The 13,564-nt window shown below is 38.8% G+C and overlaps 2 protein-coding genes across 4 annotated transcripts; both read right to left on the bottom strand.

Moving 5' to 3' along the window:
* Positions 1-17: 17 nt before the first annotated feature.
* LOC133742029 (uncharacterized) lies at positions 18-4,999 on the bottom strand. Of its 2 annotated transcripts, XR_009862325.1 has the most exons (11): positions 4,638-4,999; positions 4,481-4,559; positions 4,313-4,407; positions 3,435-3,539; positions 3,251-3,330; positions 2,343-2,433; positions 2,151-2,258; positions 1,984-2,070; positions 1,656-1,731; positions 1,138-1,206; positions 556-625 (listed from the first exon to the last, which is right to left on the bottom strand). XR_009862325.1 is itself a non-coding variant. In XM_062169724.1 (10 exons), the coding sequence occupies exons 1-10, from the start codon at positions 4,899-4,901 to the stop codon at positions 497-499; spliced, it is 1,107 nt and encodes a 368-aa protein (XP_062025708.1). In that variant the 5' UTR covers positions 4,902-4,998; the 3' UTR covers positions 18-496. The 2 variants fall into 2 exon arrangements, 1 of the variants encoding a protein (XP_062025708.1); XM_062169724.1 differs by lacking the exon at positions 1,656-1,731 and having other exon boundaries at positions 18-625; positions 4,638-4,998.
* Positions 5,000-9,345: 4,346 nt separating this feature from the next.
* On the bottom strand, positions 9,346-13,198 carry LOC133742028 (probable methyltransferase PMT18). 2 transcript variants are annotated; one of them, XM_062169723.1, is made up of 6 exons: positions 12,789-13,198; positions 11,348-12,045; positions 11,055-11,265; positions 10,397-10,694; positions 9,820-10,284; positions 9,346-9,725 (listed from the first exon to the last, which is right to left on the bottom strand). In XM_062169723.1, exons 2-6 carry the CDS (start codon positions 12,035-12,037, stop codon positions 9,500-9,502), a joined length of 1,890 nt encoding a protein of 629 aa, XP_062025707.1. In that variant the 5' UTR covers positions 12,038-12,045; positions 12,789-13,198; the 3' UTR covers positions 9,346-9,499. The 2 variants fall into 2 exon arrangements, with proteins under 2 accessions (XP_062025707.1, XP_062025706.1); XM_062169722.1 differs by lacking the exon at positions 12,789-13,198 and adding an exon at positions 12,453-12,728.
* Positions 13,199-13,564: the final 366 nt, after the last annotated feature.

Below are 13,564 nucleotides of genomic sequence, written 5' to 3' on the forward strand. Positions count from 1 at the left end.
TACCATCATAACAAGGCTTGTTGAAAATCTTATATTGAAAGAAATGGAATCTTAATGAATTACATTGTGGCTGTGTCAATTACAGAAAAAATGAAAAGATATCAAATCAAGCTTAAGAAAGAAGAAAGGCTATATACAAGAGATCTATCTAGCTCACTCAACCTCTAGGATTAGAACACGTGGCACTGGATTCTGATGATGAACCTTCAACTCGCAACACAGATGATTACAAGTCTCACATGTATAGCTAGTCAAGCATTTTTCTTTCAAGTATCATATATAACGAACCTGTATCAAAACTTATTACAAGGAAACTCACAGCCACTCTAATCATTTTATAAAAGATCAAATTCTACATTTATATAGAGCTCAAACTGGTAAGGAAATTTCCAGTGCCTATGTGTCAGAACAACAATTTGAGATCCAGAGAAAACGTTACAAGGAGTTCCTAAGAAGTTGTAAGGAGATTAATCCTAATAATTACGGATCCCCGGCCCTACAATTCCTGCTTGCTCTTGGTCTTTTTCATCTTTGCCTTGAACCTCGATTTCACCATGAGTGTTTGTACAGTATTTACAAAGTTCCCGATCGCCATAAGAATTAATAGCACACCGCACAAACTCACCTGCCAAAAGATATTCATCCCGTTACATTCAATGATAGATATGATTCTTCAAAATTGAGTAAATTACACCAAGTTTTCTTCAGATTTATTTCAACATAATACTGTCAGCCCTCCTGTTTTCAGAAACTACAGAGAGCTCTTACATAAAATTTTGGGAAAACGTGTTGTGTAGCACATCTACTTTGGCTTTTCCATTTCAAGCAACTATCTAATAATATTATTCACTAGAAGTAAAGTTAAGGTTCTATTTTGTTAGGTTTTAAAGTAGCAGTGAGAGAAAAAGAACATAATGTTCTGATGTATATGATAAACTTTTGAAAATCAGTCATATAGCCAATCTTTTTGTTTTGTAAAGCAAAAAATCAACCAGAACAGAACAGGAAAGTTGTCATAAATCTTCTCTTGAAGATTGAAAAGTGGAGTGGTCTGTATAATCTCTGAAGACAATGTCGAGATCTATGAGGTTTATTCTTGTTATTGTATAAATCAGCATAAAGTTGTAGTACAATTACCTGCCATTCGGTAACATCCCCGAACAAAGCAGTCTTAAGCAACTGTAGTCCAACATACGCCTCAAAACCCTATAACAATGTAAGAACAGTCAAAAAGTCAGTTATCAATGCAGCTAGCTAACATGCAAAATCTGGTCAGCCTATTTCAGTTGACCTAATTTGTAGTAGTATGACCCCAACCTTGAACAGAACATGCAAGTATGCAATATATCACTTTATAATACATGAGTTTCTATTTATTTCATGAATTTCTAAGAACACACTGATGCACAGATGATGCAAGCATAAAAAATAAAAAATAATAATCTTGGCATGAATTTCTATTGCCTATGATGTTGCCTTACTAAACATTCTGCTGCATGTCATGCAAAGCTCATAAAGACATGATAAGTTGATGCAGACCAATCAACAGTATACTGTGTTAACATTTAGTGACTGTAAAAGTATCTATTAATTCCCTCTGAAATTTTTATCTCTAATAATCTTTCAGGACAATTATCAAAATGCTTTCTAATCACCTGCATTATAAAAAGTATGGGACATAGAAGCCACAATTGACCATCAACACCAGCTGTTTCACCCCATACGACGTCCCTATTGGCAAACAGATGATGCAAGCATAAAAAATAATAATTTTGGCATGAATTTCTATTGCCTATGATGTTGCCTTACTAAACATTCTGCTGCATGTCATGCAAAGCTCATAAAGACATGATAAGTTGATGCAGACCAATCAACAGTATACTGTGTTAACATTTAGTGACTGTAAAAGTATCTATTAATTCCCTCTGAAATTTTTATCTCTAATAATCTTTCAGGACAATTATCAAAATGCTTTCTAATCACCTGCATTATAAAAAGTATGGGACATAGAAGCCACAATTGACCATCAACACCAGCTGTTTCACCCCATACGACGTCCATCCTATTGGCCTGAAAATACAAAATCAAATATGTAAATAAAAAAAAAAGGCTTAAATTTTTAAAGCAAACAGTAATAGTTGGAATCACACCTTTCCCAATGCAATTCGAGTATACAGTCTCTGGCGTTGATATCTATTTTGTAAAAGCATAGCCACTCCCTGCATCATTGCCCATTGTAGGAAAAGTTCCACCCCTCTCTGCAAAATATTCAACTAATCTTTAAAGGTTCCACTGCTATTACCATACAATGAGCAAAATTTACCTGAAAACTAAAAAGTTACCTGCTTTTGGGCACAATTTGGTTGTCCTTGAATGTCCCATGTGAGACTAACCATGGCCATAAACATAGCACAATAGTGATGGTATATCCACCTACAAAAGCATCAGTTTCTGATCAAATTTGTGCTCAGTCACAATGGCAATTTCCTAACTGAAATACATGCCAGGCATGACCACTAGATATCTTATTGTTGTGAATAAAGCTTCATGCAAAGAATGAGCAATGTATGCATGAAACAAATGATTGAAACTAAATTTTCTGTTTGTTGATGAAGAATCACAAATGACAACCCTTCTAAGTTCTACCTTAACCCAGAGTTTGGAATATAATTTTTTTTTTTCCACATCCCAAAAAGATTTCAAGTCCGTTATGAGCATCTAAAACTGCAAGGCACACACACAGCCTATATGCCAATTTCAATCAAGAAATTCACCATGATCAACCAACATGTGACAAAACAAACCAGGACACCTGATATTGCACTCAGAAGAATTGATACCTCAGAAAAAGGTAACTTTTACAATACTAGGAACAAGGGAAAACAAACTACATGAAATGCGGTAAGGAATTTTCTCCCTTCCAATTGCAATGTAGTAAGGAATTTATGCAGTTTATAGATCCTAAAATAGGCATTCTGAAGTTCCACAAGTGTTGTGTGTGTCTGTGTGTGTGAGTGCAGGCCCACTTAATGACTACTGCTAGTTGAACCAGTATCATTTAAGAGCGATAACTATAAACAATAAGGCACAATAAAATAACAATTTGACCAATTATGGTCGCAGTCGACCCAAGTTTGAGCACACTAGGTCCTTCATATTTGGTTATTTTATCTTGTAAGCCATATTGAAGATGAATAGCAGTGAAGAAAAACAAAACAAAGAAAACAATCAGGATAGATTGTGTATTTACCACGGACGAATATCACTTCCGTTTACTCTCAGTATGTTTTCTCGCAATGACAAACCAGTGTAGAGGAATAAGAGCCATGCCTAATAAACATAAACTTGGAAGTCAAATTAATAATGAAATAAAGCATGTAGGCAGTATCAGCCCATTCTTTATATCTCATAGAAAACAAGTGATTGGCACATACCTGGTAAGCTTGAACAGGAAATGTTGGCAAGCATCCATCCCATATCCAAGATCTCAGAATAAGTAGTGCAAATGGAAAGAGAAGGAATAGCAGGGCAGTTCGATCCTGCTCCAAAGGAAGCTATGGTAAGCGAAACTTCTATGTCACTTGATATTCTTTGTAGTACAGAAGATGGAGAAAGGTATCCAACCTATCCTAAAGGGGCTTCAATTTTGCACTAGAACTACTAATTCAACCTATCCTAAACTTGGAAACCATTTCTCTCCCTGCAGGGAGAAAATTACAACCTATGGCTGCAAGGATACAAAAAAAGAAAAGGACGAAAGGCTTTCCTTGAAATAAGACAATGATCCAGACAAGAATCAAGATTGTCTGAGGAAGTGATCCACAAGGATGAATGATCAGAGCATCGTTTTTGCTTTCATTGATTGGAATTAGCTTTAATCATAGGCATGATGCTAAGCACAGATTCTGCACTCACTTATCTAAACTAAGCCTACTCAGGTAAATTTACTGGCACTTAGAATGTGAGAAGAATCTCCAAAAATTTCAGTGCCAAAAATGGTTAAAGCAAAACCAGGGAAATTGGCAAAGCAGAAGAAGCATATTCACGTACTTTGTAAATGAAAGTGGTCTGAGGAATTGGATATCTACTATGTCAAACCTCCTAAAGATGAATAATCAGAGTATCTAGAATAATTGTAATAGGCATGAGTCTAGAACCATATTCTGTACCAAACTCAGCTTTAATCACACAAACAATCAACTATCTACTTCCCTCCAATATCCAAAACTCTCACTGTACCTAGAACCTCACAAACCTAGGGTGCTTAACAAAAAGTGAAAGGCAAAAACGGAAAAAGCAATCAACAACATACTCTGTAAGCATTGTATTCCTCTTTAACCTTGAGTTGGATGTCTTTGCTAGACGAACGCACGTTGATAGGACCAAGAAACATCCTCAGAAACCCCCCTGCCACATTAAATACATCAAACGAAACCGAATCCAATTACCGAACACAAGATCAAAGTCTCAAAAGGGGTACCGTGAGCTTTGGGAGGAAGAAAAGAACCGGCGTCGCCGTCCGTCAAAACACACGTGGCCCTGTGCAAATCTTCTTCCAGCTGCCATTACCAAATGGATTTCAGTACACGATTGGGTATTGCATGCAGAAAACATTAGAAATTGGATGGAGAACTTGCCTTTTCGCAGAGCTTGGGATCCACCGCCTTGTTGTCATGATGATGAAGAGAATAGATTTGGGAACGGAGGCGGCGGATTGTGGAATCGAGAGACTGGGCTCGCTGGCGAAGCGACTGTTCCTCGCTGGAGTTTCTGGAGATGAAGGAGGAAGCTGAGTCCTGTAACGACTTGGCGCCCTCCATGGCTTCGGTGACTTGAGCTTGTAGGGCGTCCAGAGTAGGCGAATCAGAACAAGAGCTCTTCATCTTCGCATCATCTCCCATTGTTTTGCTTTGCTTTGCTGGGGGATTCCAGTGTTTGATTTGGTGGGCTTTAGGCTCTCTTGAGAGCGTTCGGAGTCCACCAAAAAAGTGTGGGTTGGTTGTAATTTATATGGTGTGGCCTCACAGCGTCACACGCACGAAGAGGCCAAACAAATGGGAAAGACAAGTGCCCAAAGTGGCATACTGATTGGAACCGAACCCAGAGGTGCTTTACCCCAACAGCAAGCCATATACCATTTTGGAAATTTTCATTTTATTTTCCACAAAATTGACAACTAATTAATAGAAGATCACGAAAGAGTTTAACTTTTAAGTTTCATTATGTTACTGACTCATTATGAAATCATAATTATTTAGATTTTGATGTTTCTCTTTCCAATATCTTTTACTAGAAAGAAGCAGTTATTGAGATAAAGTGTTTGATGTTCTATTTGGTTTACGTCAAGCTCGTATGGTGTTTTTAACGATCGATACATCGAGCATGGGAGGTGTAGAATGGGTTTTGAGATCATACAAAAGCACATATGGTGGTGAGAATTAGGTCGATCATGTGTGTGTCATTTGTTGAACGTCTGGAGATGTTGGTAGTCAAGAAGGGCTTGAAGATGACTGTTTGCCGTGATGGTCAAAAATTATTGTATACATGTACAGGGTAAATATTGTTTCGATAACGTACACTTGATTGGATTTCCTAATATATCGACGGTGTGTTGGGGTTCTTTCCTATCGACTCTTTAGAATGTCTCAGTTTCTCATGTTCATAAACAAAGTCAATATGATCGCATGTCATTCAAACAAAGGTTGCTTACTCTTTGCCTGAACTCAAATGATTTGGTAATTTTTCACATTCTGAAGTAATATTTTAGAATATATAATTTATGAAAATTCATTTTCTTCTAAATAAGATTAAGAAATTATAAATTTTGTAAGATGATTATCATAATGAAGAAATCTTACCATCCAACTTAAAATTGATTGACAACAACAAAAAATTTCAAAACCTTATAAGCCCAACTTCTTTAATGTCGATCGACACTAGTACTCTACGCTTATAGGCCGTGATCACTTACCCAATTTCAGCTTAAAATATTTCCACTAAGAGTTTTTTAACCCCATTTACCCAATCTAACATCTATTGACAGTTTTGCCCCTATTAATTAAATTGAAACTCACCGATCTCTCTCCTCCCAGACTCTCTCTCTCTCTCTCTCTCTCTCTCTCTCTCTCTCTCTCTCTCTCTCTCTCTCTCTCTCTCTCTCTCTCTCTCTCTCTCTCTCTCTCTCTCTCTCCACCTCCGGCCGACTGCATCGCCCAACCGGTTTCGCCAAACTGCCTTCATCATCCTTTCGCCACCATCGCGCCATGGATCACCACCCCAGCCAAACAACGCCTTCTCCAGATCGGATCCAAGAAAACCAACCCAGATCGGGTTCGTCCAAGCAGAGCCCGACCGCGCCGCCAAGACCATGGCACCTCGAGCAGCCTCCGACTTCACAACCCCAGTCCCCTCTGCCGACCGGACCAGCAAGGGACAAACTCAAACCCGACAACCTCCGCGATCTCCCTCTTCCTCATCGCACACACCACCACCGGAATCTACCCGATATGAACGAAAACGACGATCGATGAGTCCGGCCACTCACCAGACTCTCACGGAGTCAACAAGTCCCGTCCGACGACTGCGAAAGGCTCGCCGCCGGACAGGGAGAAAAAGCTCAATGTTCTCTCAGGCGCATGGTCAAGCTTGTTTTTTTTAGATGATTTGGTTGGCAATAATAAGATTACTGAGGGGCAATAAAATGTTTATTGGGGCAATAATAAGATTATTGGGGGGCAATAATAAAATTATTTATTTGGATAAACCTCTAAAAGCTTTCAAAATTAAAACATCTTCATTTTTTACTAATTATTGATCCCCAATAAACTTGTTATTGGGGGGCAATAATATGATTACTGGGTATTATTGGGGGGTAATAAAATCAGAAGCCGGAATCTGGTCACCAATCCGGTAGCCGGATTCGGGATTCCAGTCACCGATCGCCGGATTCCGGTCACTGGAGTCCGCGGCCGGCCACTGGTCACTGGAGTCCGGCAAGGTCTCCGATGACTTCTCTCTCTAAGTGACAAAGAGGGCAAAAATGTCCCAAAAATAAATAAAAATGAATAAAAAAAATACTTAATTGGGTATTAGGGAAATGATCTCTTAGGCATTGTTTGTTTCGCGGATTTGAGGACTTGGGAAAGGAAAGTTATTCATTTCCTTTGTTTGGTAACCACAAAGTACGGAAATGCTTTCCTGACATAGAGGAAAGTTGGGGGTAAACTCATTCCACTCAAACTTCATGGGATTGAGTTTCCCATCCCATTTCCCAGCATTAATTGCTTGAGTACCATTGGTAGTGTTGAAAATTCATTCTAGGTTGTTTTTATTTTAAAATAGAAGGGTATTATTGAAACATTGATATATTTTTACTTTCATTTCCTGCACCAACCAAACATCGGAAGGGAAATCAAATGGTCTTTCCTGGATGCTTTCCCTGCTTTACCAAACACATGAAAGGAAATCTGACAGGAACTTTAGTTTCCCTTCCCCACGGGAAAGACAAGGGAATTGATTTCCCTTCCATGAACCAAACGAGGCCTTAGAGTAAATATTTGGGTAAGTGAGCAATCTTTTAAAGTGTTTGAGTGAGATTAATTAACTCCAAAATTAGATAAATGATCATTTCCCCTAACCAACAAACTATATATCTCTCTCTCTCACACACACACACACACAAACTGGATATTGAAAAAGAAAAAGAATTGTGACAAGAACGTGTAATAATGAACAAGCAGGACATAGGGAAGCACAAGTGTTGAAAACAACTTTGGTCCCACTTTGGTTTTTTCACCCCTGAGTCCTGATTCTAGCACGTAGAAATTACTAAATTTAGAGCATGTTAATTAATGTTATGGCTTGAATGATAATACAGAATCATTACAGCTGCTACCTGAAATTGATAGATTTCTACCCACTAAATCAATTGCTGGGGTTGATGTTGGTCAGTATCGTTCATTAATCTTGGTTGTCCATGGGTTTGGGTTTGGGTCTGGGACAGTTGAATTTCTAACTCCTAGCGAGTGTCAACTGACTTGACAGTGACACACTTTATGTTCTGGGGATCTGCTATCTACTGCTCAAGGTTTCTGGTTGTATTCCTTTCTCGGTTCCCGAGTTTTACTATTCTGAAGTACTATAGAAGTTTTGTTTCTTCTTGGCTTTGCCTTATTTGCTGCTGTATTTCTTCACTTTTCGTTTTGAGCTTTCAATCGAAGTATTTTTAAGACCACAAAACAGAAAAAAGAATCGGGGCCAATATAACCCAATCAAGGCTGCCTTTGCAGTCTTGCACCAGTTCTATCCAATCTGACTCTTATTACGTTTTGTCGAGTTTTGGCTGCCCTAAAGTAGGTCACAAGGTGACCATAGTACTAGTAAATCCTGGATACCGGTTCACTCTGGGTTTTCTGCACTCAGTGGGTCTTTTGCCGTCGTTTGAACCTAAATTTGACCGGACTTTGAGTCGGCATCTGTTTAGTTGAGGCGTTGAGCCTCCCCAGTAGTAGTACTACTGTAGTGCATGTCTGTCCAACCCTCTTCCCAACTCCCCAACTCCCCAACAATACCTTATTTGGGACCTATCCCTTACTTCCCAACTTCTCCAACTGTACCCTAGTCGGGACTTGTCCCTTACAGCCCATTACTTGATAAAAATGTCCTGGATAAGGTTTGGAAAATCTCCATCCTTTTACTAGTAGTGAGATCATGACAGAGAAATTTTGAGGAAAAAATGTGTTGATAATGTTTTGCATGTTTTGACATGCCACAAAACATGCCACAAGTGTCTTTATGACACTTCGTAAATGTAAACCATGTCAAGATCCTTATTTCTTAAAATTTTTCCAATGTCATAATTTCACAATTTATATTGCATTATGCATGATTTTAGAATACGCTCCATTTGATGGACATCAAAAATCTCAATGGATTTATATATATGATTTTCCCGGTTTTCAACTTTTGGAGATCATTAAAAATAAAAAAAAGATCAACATTTTCCAATACCATCACTTATAAGTCTTAAAAATCAATACTTTATCAATAATAAGATTATGAAATGAAAGATCGAGAGAAAATGCTCAAGATTTCACAATCAAAGAGTTTACTTAAGATTCATCAGTTAAATTTATATTTGCTTTATTGAATTATTAATCGGTGTATGATTTCAAGTTCAATATGAATATGAATAGTACACTTGGTTATTTATTGCGTCATGTTTCTATTGTTTGGTTTCATCCAGCCTTGTCAAATCTTGACACCATTAAGTCAATAATATACAATACCTGTTCTTTGGAAGTAGAAGTAGTATGACCTACCCAGAGAAGTATAATGCACAATGAATGAGCAAAACTATCCCTTTTCTCAATTAGATGTTTAATATTCGATTACAAATTCCCAGAGGATAATAACATGGTGATGATATGGAACAAAAAAGAAACAGATACAAAAAGAGGGTTGCAAGCATAAGGAAAAAGAGTACACTACTACAACTCTACTAGCTTTGCTTATTAGCTTCACCAGTCCAGTAGGTTTTGACAGCAACTAGAATTTTCTCTGGATTAAAAGGTCCACTCTCATGATCCATAATTTGACTCTTCCACCTCATCCCATCTGTAATGGCCTTTATCTTCGTAAGTATCTCCACAGTATCCCTAAATATAACGGTTCCTTCTGGCCTCAGAATTCTATCCATTTCCAGCAATATGTATGTGATGTCACACCTTCAGTAATTGTAATACAAAGCATATTAGACCATGAAATTAGGAATTACAATACCAAAAGCATTGAGGTAAATTGTGATCTAGCAAGTTTTACCTGTCCTGATATATACTGAAGACACCGCCAGCATGGATGAGATCATAAGTTCTGGGGTATGTCGAAAATGCTTCACACCAATCCTGGTAGGCACCAATGAAACCCCTTTCATAAATCACACCAAGAGTGTCCTGGTTTGTATTGGCAGGAACTGTGTTCATAACCCAGACTGGATATTTCGACGCTGCAGCAGCAAATCCACCGAGGTAAGCATTCATGTCCATCACATTCCTATACCTTCCTTTGGAAATTGGTATAATCCGCTTGTAACGTTCCATCCTCTGCTTCCACAGATCATTATCCTCTTTAAGTTTCTCCGGGGTGATTCCTGGTATTGAACCACTGCTGATTCTAGGTGGGATGGCAAATGCACGCTCAGGCCACTTCTCCAATGCCCCACCAGCAACGTCATTCGGATTGTTTGCCTCTGGTAGAGGTGTAATGCAAGTTTCCATATTTCTGTCCCTTTTAAGCACAACAGAGTCAACAACAGGATCATTTTATTTTATTTTATATTTTTTTTATACCAAATCAAATCAATAAAATATCATGAATGAAGCTCGGGGAGTAGTAGTACCAAGCCATATCTGGATTGTCTGATTTGCATAGATGCGGTGTCTTAACAACATTCCTGCTTCTGATGCATTCAATGTGATTGAGAGGCTTTTGCCAGATAGCAAGATCATTCTTCTGAATCACCTTCTTCCAGCACAAGCTCTTCGCAACAGCCTCAATAGCATCTTGCTCTTGTTTCAAGTCTTCTTGGGTTCTCTCCCATCCTCTCCAGTGTTTTTTCCAGTTAATAGGGGGCCCGGAAAGAATCCAGTAAGCGCCCGGCCTTAGAACTCTGTCCACTTCAATTAGATACAGACCATCTGCTCAAAGTCACAAGAAAATCCACATGTATTAAGTAACCTATCATGTGAGAACTGAGAAATTAGTGGTCAACTTTACTCTTTTCGGCGAATTGTACATTTTAAGCTGAAGGATTAGTTTCTCTATATCGAAGCTGTTAGGTGAGATGTTCATTCCGTGTACACACACACACACACTCTTAGCATGTCGCTCAACCAATTTGCAACCAGTACACTAAGCATGGTCGTGCTTTTGGATCACCCTAAATTCTTACATGCAAGTCACTGTCAAAGTGACCTACATTTGATGAGTATATCAGTGTCGAAGTATTCAATCCCATAATTTAAACTGTTTAGTTTATGGAAGAGTTACATGCTTACCATTATTCTGCCACGGTATCAAGCAGCGGGAACAGTGAGCCATATCGAAAGCCCTGGCCGGGTAGGGAAGCCTTTTTGAACCCATGACACCAATCATAGCAGGAACTCCTCTCTCCAATGCGAACTGGACCTGTGCTGCATGCGTATCTCTTGGAGCAAAAGACATTGTCAAGATATTCCTCTTCAACAAGTAAGCACCCCAACTTGCAACCTTAATAAACCAACAATAAAAGTTCATTAGCATTCACATTATACAAACGAGTAGTGAATTCTAAGTTTGATACGTTACTTACACCACAGCCTGTGTCAATTGCAGTTCTGATTTGACCCTTAGTAAGAGGAATGAGCGCATTAATGTCATCTATATAAGCATCAGCTCCTTTTGGAAACATGGTACCTCCACCAGGGAATCTAAACCGGTCACCCTCAACTTGAATCCAATTCTGAACAGCTTTCTCAATGCTAAGCTCCCTATGCGGAATGTTGTCATACCAGGCGAAATCCCGGCTCTGAGGCCACATAAAAGGAGTCTTGTACTTTGGTGGAGCCGGTATCAAGCAAAGAAGTTGTTCTTCTTTAGTGGGGCAATGCCGCTCTCTGTACTTCAACATTTTCCTGTCGAATTTTCTCCCCCTGTTCGGATCCTGGCAAGGAGTGTACTCACTGTACGTCATGGCACACGGTGGGAACTTCTGGACTGCCTCGGATTTGTTGATATCCACTTGGTGATGGCTTTCGAAATCCAAGTGAGGTGCAACAGACTCCGATGAGGCATTGGAGGTCTTCATTTGGCTAGAAACTTCATCGCAACCAACCCTGTTGTAGAGTTCAGACCGACTGACGGGAGCAGAAGTGGTTTGCCAAGCTCCTAAGCAGTAACATACTATGCAAAGTGCACTAACCCCAAAGATCATAGTCAGCCTCTTCTTCTTGGATTCAACCTGGTGGTGCTTTGGTGATCCACCACCATAGTCCCTAGCCATTTTGGTCTCTGCAGAAGTTTCAATTCAAATTACAAAACATCAACAACAACACCCTATAGCCATCACCAATCAACAATGTCAAAGTTTCAAGCTTTATTCAAAAATTGTAAAACCAACCCCACATATAATCTTGACCAACCTCACCCCACCATATATCTTTTGCGAAACATCAAGATCACACTCTTAACTATCAAACAAAAACTTAAAGATCCAGTCTTTACCTACCTTCATCCATCCCCACATCAATGAATCTTCCTATTTTGTTTCAAATCAAGAACACAAAAGAAAATATACAACTTTCACAGAGATCCAAACACTCAAAAGGCAAAGCTACAAGATCCCAATAAGCAAAACTAACAAAAAAAAATTCAAGAAAACCAAAGGAGGAAGCAAAGTACAGCAATCATTAATGTACCTAATTGCCAGAAACAGAAGCTGAATCTAAAAACAAAATCACAAACTTCGGAGACCCTCCTCCTCTGTAGTCTCTGAAGCTTCTACACTTTCTCTGTTTTCTATTATTCTTTGCTTGTTTTCTGACCCCCAAAAGTTTCTTGTCATGAAACCACAAGAAGACCCCCAACTCCCAATCAATGGATTCTCAAGGAAACCCACAGAAAACGTGCATAACAGCAGAGACCAGAAGCCACTGGAAATGGGTATTATCCAAAGACCACAGTAGTAGTACTAGTTGTATATATATTTCTATAAACAAAGAAACCCAAAAAGGCAGAACCTATTTATTATTTACCTGAGAGAGGAAAATCTCAACCAAGGCTGTGAATATCTGTCTGACTACTTCTCCCCCAGTACAGTAGTACCTCACATACAGCCTCTAAGTAACATTTGTTTCCGTCTATTAGAAATAATAATCAAAGAGTGGGGGAAGATCTAAAAGGCTAATGATAAATAATAAAGTTAATAATAAATAATTGGAATTAGAATGAAGGTTAAAAGGGTCCTCCGCGATTACAGGAACTGGGAAAGTGGTGATTGGTTAAAAGTGGTGTGTATTTGCAACAACTATGCATTTCTTTCTCTTTTTTGTTTTTGTTTTCTTGGTGTGAAAAGGAGGCAAGGGAGAAGAAGAAGATGATGATGATGGAGTTTTGTGCAGAGAGGTTCAGTTTGTTATTGGGGGTTTAGTTTTAAGGCATTTGAGGGTGTACCCCAATTTGTTTGGACCTAAAAATAGAGAGCGAGAGTAATTAAGGGACTCTCTTAAGTGGGGATTTTGTCTACAAAACGACATTTGCGGCCTCCACAGAAGAGAAGAGACTGACCAGCCTCAAATTGCTCCTCACCATCTTTGTTTAAGTAATGTAATTTTAGTCTATTCAAAATTAATTTGTATGTACCTTTTTAGGTTCCTGAGAATCCAACCAAGTTCTGAAAGCACTGACAAAGGTGTCAGTGTTTATTATTCAACTTAACCTAAGCCGTTGGCCCTCTGGGCAAAGTAGGAACACTGTTGGTGGTATATTTTATATTTCTCTTTACACCCTTCGATGTCACTAAATCAAACAC

This window comes from Rosa rugosa, chromosome 4 (genome assembly GCF_958449725.1).
Source record: "Rosa rugosa chromosome 4, drRosRugo1.1, whole genome shotgun sequence".
Taxonomy (NCBI): domain Eukaryota; kingdom Viridiplantae; phylum Streptophyta; class Magnoliopsida; order Rosales; family Rosaceae; genus Rosa; species Rosa rugosa.